General features: G+C 40.5%; 1 protein-coding gene across 1 annotated transcript; it reads right to left on the bottom strand.

Moving 5' to 3' along the window:
- Positions 1 to 1,547: 1,547 nt before the first annotated feature.
- On the bottom strand, positions 1,548 to 16,875 carry CYB5A (cytochrome b5 type A). Its single transcript, XM_068932060.1, has 5 exons — positions 16,232 to 16,875; positions 7,998 to 8,126; positions 6,278 to 6,307; positions 3,530 to 3,564; positions 1,548 to 2,657 (listed from the first exon to the last, which is right to left on the bottom strand). The coding sequence occupies exons 1-5, from the start codon at positions 16,601 to 16,603 to the stop codon at positions 2,579 to 2,581; spliced, it is 645 nt and encodes a 214-aa protein (XP_068788161.1). The 5' UTR covers positions 16,604 to 16,875; the 3' UTR covers positions 1,548 to 2,578.
- Between the last annotated feature and the right edge of the window lie 471 nt (positions 16,876 to 17,346).

Genomic DNA, 17,346 nt, shown 5'->3' with positions numbered 1-17,346 from the left:
GTATGAACCCCTACAGAACACAGCTCTTTGACCCTTTCTTTCATTGTTAAAAGGGAACCTTGCTAACCTTTTGCATTTATCAGCTTACATGTAAAATTTGAAAATGGTCCGCTCCACCCCTGAGGAACAACTTACATCAGCACTGATGGAAGGGAACCACAACAAACCAATTACAGGGGATGAGTTACATACATATTAAGATGCTAATATAGGTGTATCACTTTTTGAAGTATCTACCACCTGTTTCTACTCATTGCATTTTTGATTCAGATTGTGGAAATTCCCCCAGCGTGCCCACTGGATTGCTTTTAGATGGAACTGAATACGGACTCCTGAGAACCTCTTAACGCATTCTAGGCACTAACAGACATCCTGTATATGCGTCCCAAACAGAGCTTTTTCATTCCAAAACTCCTGAGACACAAATAGCACGGAAAGAGGTCTTTTGTAACAAGTGTTTTGCCTTGTAGATCCACTTGGATCACATTACCTATCAAAAGATGTATTATAATTGTATGTAATTATGACTCCAAAATTCTTGCAGAAGCCTGAAGGGTTATTTGGGCTTTTTGAATTATTTTTTGCCTTTCCCTGACATGTTATTTTAAACATTCCCTTTATTGCCATGCCCTTTAAATGTTATCTTAAAAACTGATAACTAATAAACTAAAAACTAAGTTTAATAAATAAGTCAGAATTAATGTATCCTTTTAAAAGGTCATCTGTTGGGAAAAAAAAAAAAGCCAGTAAAACCTGAAGTTAAGTCAGCTTCCCTCTCCTCAGAGGAAAAGCTAGGGCAAGAAGAGGACAGAGCAAGAAATTGCGGTGAGATGCAATTCCAGCCGCTGCCATCTATACTTCAATTTCTAAGGCAAAGTTCATGGGACCTACTGTAGATGTCTCTGCATCTGTAAACCAAGTTTCAGAGGAAAACACACGCATCCAGATGTGAGGGACAGTAAAGGCTTTCCACCGTTGAAGCTGTAGGCCATATCTACAAGAAATCACGTTTCTTTAGATTCTCAATTGCTATAACAGTAAAGGACTTCATTTATAATTCATTGTCTTGTGCATATGTAGGCATGTTAGCCTTCATCTCCTGAGCTCATTCCACTCATCCTCTTCACCCCCCTTCAAAAAAAATGCTCACAGTGCACTACGTTTCACTTCGGCCATAGGGCCTAAAGTGAATGTCTCCTCTGCAGTGCCGTTAAGGTGCAGCCCTTGGAATAATGCTGCAAGCCCTGATGACTGTCAGGCAGGCAGAGCTTACGGGGCCAAGCCACTGCTAAGAGGGCCCCAGCTGGTGCTGAGGTTATGGTGTTTGCTCTGCATAGGATGGAAACAGTTATCCAGGCCAAGTGTTGCACAGCACCCCTTCCCAGTCTTTGCAAGCAACTTCCCTGCATAAGGTACTTCTCTTGACTTTCAGGATACACTAGCACACAAGTATATTGGAACACTTTTCAGCAACACAAGAACATCCCTTCAAAGGCCCTCAGGGGAAAAAAAAAGTCTGAAGTGAATATATTTGAGTCGGACAAGACTAAGTAATTAAATTTTTATTCATGATCACATACACATGACTAAAATGCTCACCACAAAATGCAAACTTTTAGTTACCTTGTATTTAGCAGTGAAAATAGTCATCTCATCATAGTAAAGCACCAAGGAGCACATCACAGAACAGTCAGAAAGAGATCTCATATCAGTTTTTCCAATATACCATCACAAAGCTGAAGATCTCATACAAGTCTAAAAGTTCCAGAAAAAAATTCTGGAGTCACCTGAGTGCTTGGCAAGAACAGTATTATTTAGTAGCAGTTACATTACTTGTAGTGGAATTCAGAGCACTTGTTTTCTACCTTTTTTTGCAAAAAAGATTACTTTTCACAAAATAGACATTAGGCCATAATTGGGCTAAACACTGGGCCCAATTATTAATATTTTAATGTTTCCAATGGCAGCAGTCTGCCAGTAGAAAGATCTACACCAACTGTACGAAAAGGTGTAAAGGAAGGAAAACCAGCTCATTATAGCCTGATTAGTTAAGGGCCTAACCAGCCCTATACCTACAGGCACCTATACCTATTACTCCACTCAGCTTTCTCCATTGTGCTTATTTTAATTAGTATTTATTGAAACATACTACATTGAAGAAAAATTCTGAAGTTAAATGGAGTTGTGTACATGGACAAATGTACATAGAGTTTTGGTAGTCATTTAAAGCTGTAAAATTCATATGCAGAAAGAAATCCTACAAACCCATTACAGATTAGAAATAACCAGAATCACAGTGTTACAGACAAAGTATTCTAACACACAGAAACGAATTTCAGTTATCAAAATTAATTAGAGAATAAAATTGTTATACAAGTGCTGCCTTTTTAATCACTTAAGAACAGCAAATAAGAAGGCAACATTAAGAAAAGTGCACAGCAGAAAAGAATTGTTCAGTTTTCTGAAAAAGTTGAATTCTTCTTGGGACATCAGGCTTTTGTCAGAAACGTAGTGGGTTAGGCTTGCTTACATGCTTTCTCAGATCAGTCTCTTCTTGCATTAGTTTTCCATAAGGTGCTTACTCTGACATGTAGGAACGATACATTAGGGCCACAATAATTGCTGCTATTGCTGGGATCACCCAGTTGGACCATGAACTGGAAAGAATTTTTTGAAATACCAGTTTAGAAACTGTTACCAGAAAATTTTAAAAGGTTAAATCATTGGTTAGCAAAGTTATGCTGTTTCTCCCTCCCCCTTCCCTCACGAACCCTTCAAAGTCAATACAGCAAAACACATGGGCCAGACAGCAACACTCTAGCCAAATAAAAGAGCTTGTTTTAGGCACAACGTCTAACAGTACAAGTTTGCTCAGAGGACAGTAAGATTCTAGACATGTTTAAATTTGTGGCTTGCTGCACAGAACAGTACCATTCATTCAAAAGCTATTCTAAGAGGCAGCATTACATGACACTTTCAAGTACCCAAGCTCACCACTCAAAGGGGCATGCAACAGTCCTCTGAGGTTTCAGCATTAGGCAACTGTCCTTTTATCAGCAGGATGCAACTTTACAAAGTTTGATTTGGTGGTATTTGCACATATATAAAGCTCTCCCCCCATTTGAACATTGTTCTTCATATAGTCAGAAGAGTTTTATTTCCCTCAGATGCAATCTTACTGATGCATTCTGGCTCACTTTTTAAATTTGTCCCAAAAGCGTCACCAATGGCAGCAAGTGGCTTCTATATATCACCCAGCAGCCTCTGGAAATGAACGCTTATGCCCCATAAACCATTTTGGGGAGACTGGTACATATTAGTAAGGAAAAGTCTTCACAGTAAGGTAATACACTTGTTAAATGGTGCATAGATGACAATTGAGACTTTGCATAAAAAAACATTAATTTCCATGCACTGTTCTCTGACATCTAAGCTTCCACTAGACAGAAACTATTTAGCTTTCCAGACTTCAGAGATGTTCAGAAGACCACAAGGCACTTCAACTTTGACATGAGAAATCATACCATACCTGGAACTAGACTGCACAGTGGTAATAAGAGTTTCCTGGAAGACAAAACCATAAAAATATTTATGTCAGGCAGACATTCTTTGCCATCCCTAAACTAGCCCTCCAGCTTCCTAAAACTGACTAATTTTTAATTAGTCCTAAATGGGACTAATTGCTGCCTTTTTCAAAAAAAGCAATCCTCAAATTTATTTTTTGCATTTTATGGGTAAAAGTTTCTGAAATCAGCTGCTACACTAACAATCCAGTGCACTGCTTTTGGAAAACATTGTCTTGGACCTCTTGCAACTCTTGTATTTGAAACTAGTAGGCGGCAGCATTAACCTGCTGTGCGATATGTTTCTGTAGCTGATATTATGAAGTTCTTAAAAAAAAAAAAACACCACACAAAACCACACAAAACGTATCAACTTGTGAAACGAGCTTTTTGTGAAGTTAAATTCAACTTCAGGTTACATTAGGAAAGTTTTCATTGCCTAAAACGGAAGGTTGGGTTATTTTGTGTGGGTGGGTTTTTTTTGGAGTGGGGGGCTGTTTTGAGGTTTTTTTGTTTCTTCTTTCTTCATAGACAATGAGTCCTTGCTTGCCTGCAATCTAATTGCAATGTCTCCAAATTAACACAAAGCAAGTCACTGACTGACATTCAGATGAGATTTATAAAACAGTTTGTGTTTAGTGTGGTGCTTCAGATTGCATAAGAATTTCAGGCAAATTATCAGTTAAGTTGTTACTGTTGCTTTTGATATCTTGCCACTTGAATTTTTGTTCAGCTTCCACTGTAAAAGCAACACTACAAGATCAAATCCTAGCTGGGTACATGTGCACAATTTATAATAGAGGTTTTTTAAATGTGAATACTAATTGCACTTGGCCCTAAATGCATTTACAAGGTCCAAGGATTAAAACCAGATCCATCACTGAAAACAAATTACTTCAGTATCAGAATATTTATAATCCAGGTAAAGTAAAGGATTCCTCAGATCCCCTCATATAGGTTTAACAGGCCACTTTGTTACATATAAACACATGATGATTCAGGAGTCTAAAAAATAACATCTTTAAAAGAACAAGGCTCATGATTACATCCGTATCTGTTTCGTGGATTGCTCCAGAGAGAAATCTAACCCCAGAGCCCAACAGGGTGAAACAACTTGTGCCCACACTACTAGGGCTAACGCCTTCTGCAACAGACTGGCCTTATCCACAGGGCTAAAGGGTCCCCTCCACCCCCCTTCAAGTATCAAAGACAGTAAAAGGAACATGGGCCACTTTATAAAAATGCTTTTTTAATACTATGACACCAAGTGTAAACCAACTTTAAATACAGCACAAGGACAAGAGGGGCAATTGAAAGCACAAGGCTTGCTGACAGCTGCTGGAAAGCCTGGGCACAGGGAGCCTACCTTGCCACGTTACACATCCAGAGCACAGTGCAAAGCAAAACTATCTTATCAGCTATGCCCACACTTCCTGTCAGAGGAAAGTGTCCCTGTCAGTCCAGAAGGAAGTTGGAGGACACACATGTAGTGTAGATGACTGCAGATCAGCATCAAAACAAGGGAAGTAGTCAAACAGAATACAGTAAGAAGTCATCCTGATGCATCTGAACTGCAACAGACCATGCTTTGACCAAATTTCCTGGGTATAGTATAATCAAGAGATGGTATTACTATAACTCACATAGGGCAATCTGTTTCTCAGTTGCCTTTATGGTTGCTCCTCTTGCAGCTTAAGCATTAATTGCCCTGAACATCAAAAATATCGGAATGGCAGGTGCTATTCTTGATGGGAGGCACTCTGAATACCTGTTCCCACCCCACTTCTTAATTATTAGTATGTTACTTCCATTTTTTAATTAATTATAATTACTATAGTGAACATTTCAATGTGTATTCTTTGTGTTGTTCCCTTTAACTTATTCATATTATTAAAAGATTTTAGAAAAGCAATTGTTCTTGAAAGTAATCTCTCAAAGAGCACAAGAAGATCCTATTACTACTACACTCCATTTTAAGTTGTCTTTAACTATTTTCCAAGTATAGTGCTGTGCTGTTAAGCCAGCCCTGAGCAACATCCTCTATATACACAGCAGCAGCAGGTGTACAAGTTAACCCCTGCTGCCCTTCCTCCTTTAAGGGAGGCCAGAATTTTATGAGTTGAACAGCTGAGTGTCAACCCAACTTTATTTTTTCAGAAAGAAAAAATTGTTAGCAGGTAAGACAGTGCAATACTACATAGACAGGACACTATCGGCAATATCTATACAGTCAGGCAGTGAACAGCGTCTTCACCTTGAAAAAGGATGCACTATTGCTAATTACCTCTTCTATTATGTAACAAACGAATTCAACTGCTTTCTCTATCTAAGAGCATTACCAATGTATTCTTAAAGCACTACGTCTCCCCCACCCCAAACCACTTGTTTGTCAATCCTGCCTATAAGTTAAACTTTTTTTAAAATGAATACTAGAAAACCATTGATTCTAGACTAATTTTTTTGCTATAGTGTAACACTACCACTTAATCACCTCTTGCTTTGAAACCACACAAGTTACAGGCAAGACAGTATAGCTAACAGGAATAATTCACAGTGAAGCCAGATCAACAGGTTTAATAGATTTATGACTTGAAACACTATCCTTTAACAGGAACCTGAATTATTTTTGTCTCTGTGGATATACTTTGTACAGAGACACACCACCTCTAATGCTCAGAAGGAATAATGACGTGATGATTCAGGAAAATACTTACTGTTGGTTTCTGAAGCTTTCCTCTATCATCCTGCAGGAAAATAAGGAACAATACTTAGAGAAAAAACCTAAAGCATTCAAAAAATTCATTTATCACCAACTTTAGTTCACAATTCTATTGTGTTGATGTATACCGATTCTTTTCTAGGAAAGAGACTTACAGAAGGGCAGATAGGTGTCAATGTATGATGCTGAGCTACAATAAACAAGATTTCCTTGATTAATTCTCAAAATACAATAAAGAAATGAAACAACTCTCCAACATATTTCACTATTTCTTATGCCCATGTTTTTATATTTCCTTTGCCTCTAAACAGTACATACCCTTAGCTTATACACCAATTACAAGAGTACTAGTTTACTTCTACCTAGTCTGCTTGTAACATAGGCCAAATTAGATAACTAGTACTGGTCCAGCACAACGGTCTCAGATTTTATGAATCTGCCATAAACTCAGTTAGTTTTCCAGATAATAGACATATTCATTACAAAAAAGCAGTACATCATCTTGATAGTGTTCTAATTGTACATAAGACTGCCAACAATTGCGTACTTCATATTAAATGAAACCAGACCCTTGTGTGATAAGAACTGAAGACTGGTAGCTGGGTTAAGAACAAAAATTTCACTATGTCAATAATCAGCAGAAATAGATGACAAGTCTGCTAGGTTACAAATATGAAGTAATTCAGGCCTGATGCATATCAGGAAAGGCTACACTGTTAACGGATATCAAAATAGGGCTTAAGATGTATATAGGATAATGAATCTTACTGTGAAGCACACAGAGACAAGGATATTTATCTGAAAGGCAAGACAAAACACACACAAAACAGATAAGAGAAGACGACAGAAAGAGGCACTGACAGTCAGTAGAGTCTACACACTAGCAGCCTAAGTCACTATGAGGTTGTTTTCAACTACCAAAATACAGGAGAATATAGGAAAAGGCAAGTCAGAAGGGAGCCAAGGCAAAGTCTCTGTAGCTAAGAGGTAGAAATAAATCCTTTAAAGCTTGAGGCAGCAGAAAGTTTCTTGTTAAAAGCGTAAGAAATAGCAAGAAGAAAATAGGAAAAAAAGGAGGTGATAGAATATGTGGTGGGAACTCATGATGAACAGCTGTGACAACTACAAGCATGTAACATTGACACAGCACAAAACAGGGGAGCCAAAGACAGGGAAGACAGACAAAACATCAGGGTAAAAGAAAAAACTGCTAGTGCAAAGATCTATCTAGAAAGACACATGAAGACCCAGACGGTACTTGTAGATCCAGATGGAAGCCTGACATAAATACTTACAGTGATGAAAGCATAAAAGTGGCTGTTAGCAATCACTTTGCACACAGAGATATCTTTAAAAAGGGCTTAGACATTCTGACACATCACCTTCAAGGTCTTATACCTTGTTATAAGATTCTAGTCTGTTCACAGAGTTCACAGGTCAGAAATAACATGATTTCATACTCAGTTTATTTAATACCTAAGCTGTAATGCATTTCAAAGAAGAAAATCTGTATGTGACCATCATTATGCTATATGAGTCAACTGCTGAAGACTGGTGGCATCTATCTCCAGTCCTCGTGCACCGAAAACGGTTGCAGAGCTGTCATCCAGCCACACTAGTGGCTATCCTTATTTTGAGAGTAAATAGCTGGAGAAAGGGCTAGACACAAGAACACTGTCATAAAGCAGCAAACACCACTACTCCTACATACTCACCGGATGAAGCTCCCCAATAATAAATGTCTCTGACAGCGTCCTTGCATCTGTGGAGTGGCCGACATCTTCAAAGTTCTCAGTAGCATCTCCCCCAGCTTGCTCCCTGAGGACCTCTTCACCCCCTGGGTGCTGCAATTTAATCATTTTTTGCATTTGTTAGTAGAAAAAAATTTCCACATTTCTAAAAATCAAAATTTGGCCTTTGCAAAAAGCAGTTGCTGGACTTGTTTTACAGTAAATGCAAGCCTCTCTTAAATAACTTTAGGGCTTTATACATTCTCAGGAGTCAAAAAGAAAAACTAAGTCTCTGCTCCATCAAAGACTGATCAGTGTACGACATCGCCCCTAGCAGCTAGAGCAGCATTTAGAATATAGCAGGAATCAGTCATTCTTTTCGTGGCCTAACTATCGCATTTCATACAAACAAAGCTTTATACAGAAAAGGGGTAAGAGTCAAAAGGTAAAGTTGCAGCAAGCAACATTCCAACTAGATAACAACAAAAAAATTATTCACAAGAAGGGTGATCAAACACTGAAACAAGTTGGCCAGAAAGCCTGCAGAATTTCCATGCTTTGAATCACTCAAAGCTTGCCTAGGTGAGGCCCTGAGGAACCAAACTTAACTTACAACTTAACAGTAGTTTGAGGTGGGCACTGGGCCCTACAGGGGCCTTCCCAACAGAAATTATTGGATGATTTTATCTAGTTAAGTCAGCTACTCTGGAGCTGCTTAAGCACTGCCAAAAACTCTTACAAAACACTAGAAGAGCTTACAATTTAGTTTTAGCTGATTATGAAATCATAAGACCACACTGCTGACAAAACCATCAAGATGGAAAAAAGAGGGGCTGTCCTAGTATCTCTTAACACCTCAACCTTTTACCATGCTCTTAATCTAGACCCCTGCTATCCACTGACTTTTATTCTTTCCCAAGATGCATTTGTGTGATTGCATGCAGTTTCACAATCTCCCTACATCAAATAACTCAGTCAGTACATAGTGCAAGACATATAATATCTTTTAGTTTAATGAATTTTCTCAGCACCAAATAAGTTACTTATATAAGTAAGTACCATGCCAACAAGTTTGTCACTCAACTTGGAAGAGGGAAACTACTTCAAACAGGAGTGATTAGATAAGCAAGTGAAAACATTAGTAATACTGCCTTACATTAAGAGAGCCACAAAGTTCTGATACTTTACAAATGACGGAAGACGACAAATATGCCTGACCCTCCAGCACACTGGCTAGGCAAATATGCACAAATATGCACAAACACCAAGCAACTATCACCAAGCAGTTTGGTTTAAAAAAAAAAAAAAAAACAACACTAATCATACAGCATTAGACACTGGGAATGCAGAAGAACAGAGAAACAAAGTAAAGGTTGCAGTAGTTTTTGTTGTTGTTTTTTTATCAAAGCTTCTGAATACTTCCTTTGGAGCGTTAATTCTGTTTTTCAACACTCCTGACAATGGAATCTAGGATGATGAAAATAAGCAAATCCTGTATTGCTTAGGTTCAGCTGTACTCCAAGGAAGATGAACAGCAAGGCTGTGTGTGAGCACAGCCTAACAGATTCAAGGTAGTATTTACCTCAAATCCACCAGTATTTGCCTCCTAGCAATCTTTCCCTTCCAACCAAAATAACTCTTGTTCATACTGATCAGAAAAACACCATTACCAGTAGTTTCCAATAGTGTCAAAGCTCTAAAACTTGTATTAATCCTTGAAAAGGCAGACTTTCTTAAAAAAGAAGAGAGAGAGACTGTAAAGACTGTGGGTTTATTTATTTATATATTTTTAAAAAGCCAAGTTTTACAGTTTGAAGCCTAAGTGATCCCCACTATGACTAAGCAAAAGCAGAGAAAGTAAGCAATTGCTCAAAGGAGAGATTATGCGCAGCAGCTGAGCCAAAAAAGGTTGAAAGAGTGCGTGCAGAATGAAGATTATGCAAGCAGACGTGCAGATATGGCATGCTAACCAAAATCCTGCCCTTGAAACCCTTCTGATAAGCGTTCAGGGAAAGGACAGGACAAAAGCTGTGGAAATACTCAAGTTCAATGCCTTGAAGAGTACAGTATATTTAAGAAGCTAAACTCATCTCCCAGATATTGCTATAACGAAGTCTTCAAAGAATTTCATCAACAACATATTTCTATACCACACTATAGAAATACATTCTCCAAAACAAACTACTCTACCAAGCGTGAGTTGGGCTGTATTAACAATCAGGTACTACACTAAGAAGATTATCATGAAATATATGCAGCTTCTTAAGCAGAAGAGAACGCAAAACTCCTTGGAAAATCTGCTTAACAAACAAAACACCAACAAGTAGCAATACGAACTGGTTGAACACGCCCCTATTGCACTAAGTAGTTTATGTTCATGGCAGTGCCATGAACCATTCGCCACTCAAGTCAGCAGATAAAAGACTAGTTACTCCAGCAATCTGTCAAGATCACATGGTTTACACTGGTTGCGCCAAGAAAATAAGCAAGAGGATTGTTAACGTACATGCAGTTATACTAGTATAAGTCAGTCATTTCACAGACTGTTCTAACAAACTACTTGCAGACAGCTGCCTATGGAATGATCCTACACTAACTTGTTCCCAAATCCCTCCCTTGTGCCACCATAAAGCAATTATGCAGCTATGGGGGCAATCTCAGTGAGATACCCTGGCTTTTCTTTGAAGGATTAATTTTTAGCCTGATCAGTGAGGTGATCCCTCTGCCTAGAGAGCCACGTGATTGCTAGTGCCACCACACAGGAAGCGTGACCACTAGTTCCCCTCTCAGCAGCAACCACAGGTCAGCTGAAGTCAACTGACACTCACCCTGACCTCTGCCACCATAGCTGCACAAGAGGTGGGAGGGTTGATTTTTCCTCACAACCTGAATAAATACAGCTACATCAGCAAAGCTAAGGTTGAGATAACTCAGCACATGGAGTTTCCAGCTCATCAAGCCACTGAGCACATGTTACTAGTAACTAGCAACCTGCTAAACATGCGTAAAAATACTCTGAAATTTACTTTCTTCTCCCCTGACAACAGCTCTACCTAAAACAAGCTCACAATCCCTCTGCAAACAGCTGGCACATAATAAGCGACATATGAAAAGACTCCACCTCCATTAATGAAAGGGAATAACTGTAATGACTCACAAATGACAACAAATGACTCTAGTATCAAACTTGGCATTTTCCATGGTTCGATGAATCTTTCAAAGACTGGTTGTACTAGGCCTTTCTTTACACTTCCACAGAGCGCACAAAGCTTGCTACAAGAATTTCTACTTTAATAAAGAGCCTCTTGATAGCCCCTGGAACTAGAAGCCCACAGAGTGTACACAGATGATCACTCCTAAACCAAAATCCTGCTGATATCTGAAAAACACCCCCGTTATTTGTAAGATTTGGGCTCAAGGGAAAGAAAAAAGCTTTTGCTGATCAACTAAGCTAGTCTAACACATTCCTAGGACATTTGCAATGTAAGAACAGAACTGTAAGTTATACGCATAACAGAAGTCTGTACAAAGCCAGCAAAAGTACCTAGTATAAACTAATTTCACAGTCCTAACAGCAGCACATCAGAAAAAAAAATTTAGATAATGTAACCACGCAGCTATATTCACTGTTGTCATCTGGGTCAAAAGTCTAACTAATCCTGACCGCTTATCACCTCTTCTCCTCTGCTCCTTCCCTCTCCATAGTCATGCAATTTTGTGTCATAGTTCAAGACTCTATTAAAATATAACTACCTTAATTAGTCTCTTCCCCATACAGCAAAAATCAAATCTAGGATCAGGTTTAATTTTCAGGGAGATGAGCACAGTTCTCCATCGGTGGCAGTCTTACGAAACCAAGTATGGTATTTTGCACTACAGGGAATTAGAAGCAGAAAGGAACAATGATAGAGCCAGAAATACCCTGAGAATTTTGCTTTATCATGCAAGACAGACAGCTAATACTGTTTGCTTCAAGGATATTTTCATGTAATATGAACAGTAAAGTGCATCTTTTCAACTACTGAAATTTCAGGTCAGAAATTCTGTACTCAGAATTTTAGAAGCCTAGGAGAGAGCTCTTTTTATGAGCCTGTATTTTTGAAAGCAATCATTAGGATTTCAGACAAAACGGTAGAGAAACGTCCATTAGCTTGGCACCCGCTTTCCCGCTTACAAAACAGTTGCAACTTGCAAAGGTTTGCAAAGAAATACCATGCTAAGAGTTGCTGTTCCCCCCCCCCCCGGCCCCCAAAGATTTATCCAACCCTCCTGCAAGTTTCATCACAATTTTGGGAAGTGACAACACCGATTTAAATCTTTGGATTGTAAAGTTTTGCCAACACGTGTGAATGTTGACTGCAGATGAAAGAATGTGCTATTTGTGATACCTTTTGATATAAACAATTCATTAAACGCAGAAGATGTCATGCTACTGTCCCATAACGTCATCACATCAGAGAAATGTAGTTTATCATCACAAAGTGGAGAAAACATTTTACAATGTCATTCTGACACAAAGTAGGTTTTTTCTGCATCTAAGAGTATTTTTTGATCAACACTTCCCAAACATTTTATGTGAGCTGTCCTTTCTCCATTTAGACACATCACCATGAAAGCTCAAGTTCATAGCTCATGAGGTATCTTAAATCGGCCATTAATGACATTTTCCTCTACATGAAAGTCTGCTTAGAAAATACAACTCAGTATTACCAACAGCAAAGTAACATAAAAAAGAAAGCCTACTTTGAATGAATATTAAATACATATGGCAGCTTGTTTCCAGAATGCAGAACTTCTTGGAAGTGGAGACATGTTCTCATTCATGTTAGCTTCTCTGCACAGTTTATAAAAAAAAAAATCTAATCAAGTTCCCACAAACACTTTGGGAAGACTCTCACCTCAGTGGGAAGCAGATCAGGACACTGATACTTTTATTCTTATTTTTATAGGCCCAGCTACTCTTGTTTAGCTCATTACACTGACGCCAGAGCCTGAACAGTGGGATTGCTTTATTAAGTTAAGGAAAAATATAATCAAGCAACCAATATACTTAACCCACCAACTGTCATTTAGTATTATTCCTATACATATATTATCTATACTATGATCACTAGAGCCATAAAATCTCAATGTCAGAACATACGCATTTCCAGTAACTATTTTTCTTAAAAGATGTAGGACTTGGAACTAGGAAAACATTTCCCAAATTTTTTGTAATAAAGGTTCGACAGCCTTAGCCTGAAAAAGGTGATAGAGGAGCTTCTTGTCTCAAGAATACTGTTTCATGCCAAGAGCTTTCAGATACTGTACTCCAAAAGTTGAGGTCTCTGGATTTCCTCTCTTACAGGATATACTTTGATAAAGAAACTTCATAGATATATATTCAAGTTACAATATGTTCCTGAGATCTGCCATTTTAAGAAGAAAAGCAGTTGTTGGAGTTTTCATCTTCAGTAACCTTTAGGATAAGGTGCCAAAGTACACAATCCTTTCTTCCTCCAGTACTTCATCTGTATTTTGAAGAATCTTTTCTTAGCTTGGTTTCCTAAGGACAAGGCTGATGTGGGTCTCCCTATGTACCAACATCTACTACTTCTCAGTCCCCACTTGCTTCAAGACACACACAAGCATATTTATACACACGCAGATGCATCCTTCTCCCACTTTCAATCAAGTGTGGACAGAGGGCTGATGGCTCCCAAGAAAAACCAAGTTTTACTAAGCATCTACAAGCTTTAGGAAAAGACAACAGCTGGACAGAGAAAATATACCCCCCCTTAAGTAATGTAACAGAGGGAAAGGCAGCAGCAGACATTCACATATTAGACATGAGAGAATCCAGGGTGTCCTTAAAAACATCTGAAGTGCTGTAAAGCTTTCATAGTCATAATCATCAAGAGAATATTTCCATGGGTTAGCGCAGGAGCTAGAAAAGCTACTTGTTTAATTAAGAAACGGGACTCGCGCTGAAGCCAGTTTTTGTTCCCAGTTCCTCACTCACTAGAAAAGTGATAGTTACTTAACTTCCTACTTGTGAGTAGCAGCAGAAGCAAGCAGATGCTTTAGCACTGCTTTCGTTTAAGTACTACTAGACTTTATTTAGTAACTTACATTTAATTCTCAAATTATTTTAAGATTTTCTACTCCTGCAAAGAATAGCAGCAAGTAAGGCTGAGTTTGACTAATAATGCTATAAACACACTTGTGTGATCCACACTTCACTGGGAGCAATTTACAGTACTCTAATTTATGTTAACTCCAATATCTCCTCATCTACCTGTATTGTGTGTAAATTCCTCAGTGTCTGACAGTCTAAAGCATATTAACACATCACTTGATAAATTAACCTGGCAACAAAAGCATTCAAGAAAAAGTAGAAAAAAATTTATTTGTCCTATTAAGTATTTTAATGCAACAGTTCCATCCTAGAGCTGACTAACACAACACGTACCACAATACTCCAGAACTTTTCTCTAAGTGAAGCTGTACCGTTGAGGACTGTTGGGGGAGGGGGGGAAGTTATCCATTCTTATTAATTTATCAACTCAGAATGTTAGCATTTGTGTTCAAGGTTCAGCCCCAAAGGCAACCATGTTACATTAAAAGCTGCCCAGTGTAAGGACAGAATTTGACCCATGTGTACCACAGCGCTTCAGACATCCCACTGCTGTTCAGATAACAACTATAACTGATTACTCAAATCTGGTTACGGATAGATTGGACTTTTTTGTCTGTTACCAAATTGACAAAAATTTTCCTGAAGGCTGAAACACATTCTTTCTTGGAAAATGCTGTACAAGGCAGTACCTCTTAGTATTTATCAACTTCTTCACATACACTGCAGGAAGAAGATACCATCTTGCCTATGCAACTATTTAAAGTCAGAAGTTCATTAACTCCAGGGATTGATTTTTGTTGATTTTTTTTTTTTTTTACCCTGGCAGAAGAGCTCATAGCATTGATACATGGCTATGTATCAATGAAAACTGATCAAGTTTGGAAAAACAGCTATTCCAGTTTCTCAGACTGCATGAAAAACTCTATTCTTCTCCAGGCTTCTATACTTAAAATGGCCTTGCCCACAAAACCAAACAATTATGTAACTAAACGATGAACTACACAAGGAATAGCAACAGATGAAAATAACCCAGAAAGGGAGAGAGCTAGCGTATAAATTCCACAATCCAGCTTGCTGAGCTGCCAAACAAGTTCTGCTGGTACAGCTTAAGAATCAAGCACTGCTTGTGTTTACACTACCTTTGAAGAGTTGCTTGTCAAACTATTATCTGCAGAAGACCATATCAAGATGGGGCTAAGCAATCACAGAGGCTTGACTTTTATCACGCCATTACCAATCTGAACTGCATTCTCAAGCAAGTTTATGTAAACCTATAACAACACTTTTTAACTAGGTATTACATCTTTGCAGGTTTGGAATAACAGAAAGGGGAGAGAAATCTCAAAAAAAAAAATCAGACTCAAACATCAGGAATAAATCCAAACTATACTTAATACCGAAAAAACATTGCTCAGTATTTGCATTTCTAAGCCTCCACAGAACAGCATTTTTAGTTGCTGCAGTCCAATGTCTGTGTCTGTTACTTCATTAACCATGACTACATCGGTTGCTCATTACCTCTGATCAAGAGCATCAATTGTTAACTGGAAAAGCACTGACATTCAACTAGACTACTGCACTGTAGGAGAGTTTGAACTTTAACAGCTTTTCATTACTGCATTACATGCCTAACATCTGCGTGCTATAACCGCAGTAAAAGCACACGGTCTTTGGAGAACGTAGGGTTTTTTTTTTCTTTTAGAAAAAGTAGAAGCTTTAAGGTGGGGGGGAGGAGTTAGTGTTATTGGATTACATGCAAACGAGATATATAGCGTTCAGCAGACTCGAAGCTGCCGGCATCCAAGTTTTAAGAACAAGCACACGGAGAAAGGCAACCACAGGCTCTCCCGGGGGGGCCTTCGAGGGGCAGCCCTCCCCCTACTCTCCGGCTAAGGCCTCCGATGTTTTAAGAGCCCCAGCGCCGCGGGAACAGGCCGGCACTCGCCTGCCTCACTCAAGCGCGGCCGGCTCCGGCTCCCACGCCCCAGCGAGGCCTAAAAACCCCTCACGGGGAGAGAGGCGCGCAAGCGGCCGGCGGCTCCCTCCCGCCCCGCCGCGGCCGAGCTCGCTGCGAGCCGCCGGGTCGCCCAGCGGCACCCACCTCCTCCAGGAACTTGGTGACGTCGTAGATGCGGTTGTGCAGGATGAACCAGGTGCTCTGGCTGTTGTTGTGCTTCTGCACCTCCTCCAGCCGGTAGTAGTGGCCCCGCCACGCCTCGGTGCCGGCCTCGGTGCCGGCCTCGCTGGACCCCACCATGTCTCCGCGCCTGCCGAGCCGCCCCCCGTGCACACAACCCGCGGCACCCGCCGCTCCGGCCTCAGGTACAGACACCACTCGCGCGCGCTGATTGGAGCCCAGGCGCAGCCTATCGCCGCCCGCCGCCACGCCTCCTCTCGGCCCGCCCCCTTTCTTCCGGCATCTCATTGGTGCAGCGAAATGCTTTTCAAAGAAGGCGTCGGGCTGCCGACCCATGGTTGGAGGGTTCCGCGCTGCGCGCAGGGTTAACGAGGAGGCCGGGGGCGTGGCGAGGAGGACCTTGCGGGCGTGGCGAGCCTCGCCCGCGCCCCACGTGACCTGCCGGCGGTTGCGCAGCAGCCGGTAACCGCTCTGAGGCGGCGGGAGCTGCGCGGGGTCGTTGGCTCTCCTCACCGGCGTCCGTTACTTCGGGGCTTTGAAATAACTCCGTTCATAGCTTGACCTTTCACGCGCTGGAGGAAGCCGTTCAGGGACGGGCAGCGTCTTCCCCGGTGGGCAGGCTGTGACGCAAGTTACCGAAGAGCCTGGCTGGTCAGGTGTCAGCTGCTCAGGCTTTGCGATTGATAAACCCAGTTGTCGGTCGCGCCGTCCTTAGCTCCACGGTAGATGACCCTCATCCAGTCGTTAAAATAATCTCTGTAGCCTACCTGAGGTGCCTGCATAAGTGCTTCACTGAAATAATGTGAATAAAGTGATCTCGACCCCCAGGCGAGGCTGCAGAACGTAAACGCTCCAGGTTGCTTTGCTACCGTGCAGCTTGTCCCTGGGAAACAGTACGCGGTATCCGAGGCCGTCTTCCAGGTTGTCAGCTGGCGCTGCAGTGGGCTGTACTCATAAAGCTTCCTCTCACAAAGTGGGGGAAATCGTTTGTGAGAGGAAGCGTTCTCATTCTCGTTGAGCTGCCTTTACAGCTTTTTACCTTTGGCAGCTGTTGGCTCTTGCACCATGCGCGTACGTTT

This window comes from Struthio camelus, chromosome 2 (assembly GCF_040807025.1).
Source record: "Struthio camelus isolate bStrCam1 chromosome 2, bStrCam1.hap1, whole genome shotgun sequence".
Lineage (NCBI taxonomy): Eukaryota > Metazoa > Chordata > Aves > Struthioniformes > Struthionidae > Struthio > Struthio camelus.
Note: the sequence above shows the minus strand (reverse complement) of the source record. Positions and strands in the feature narration are given on the sequence as shown.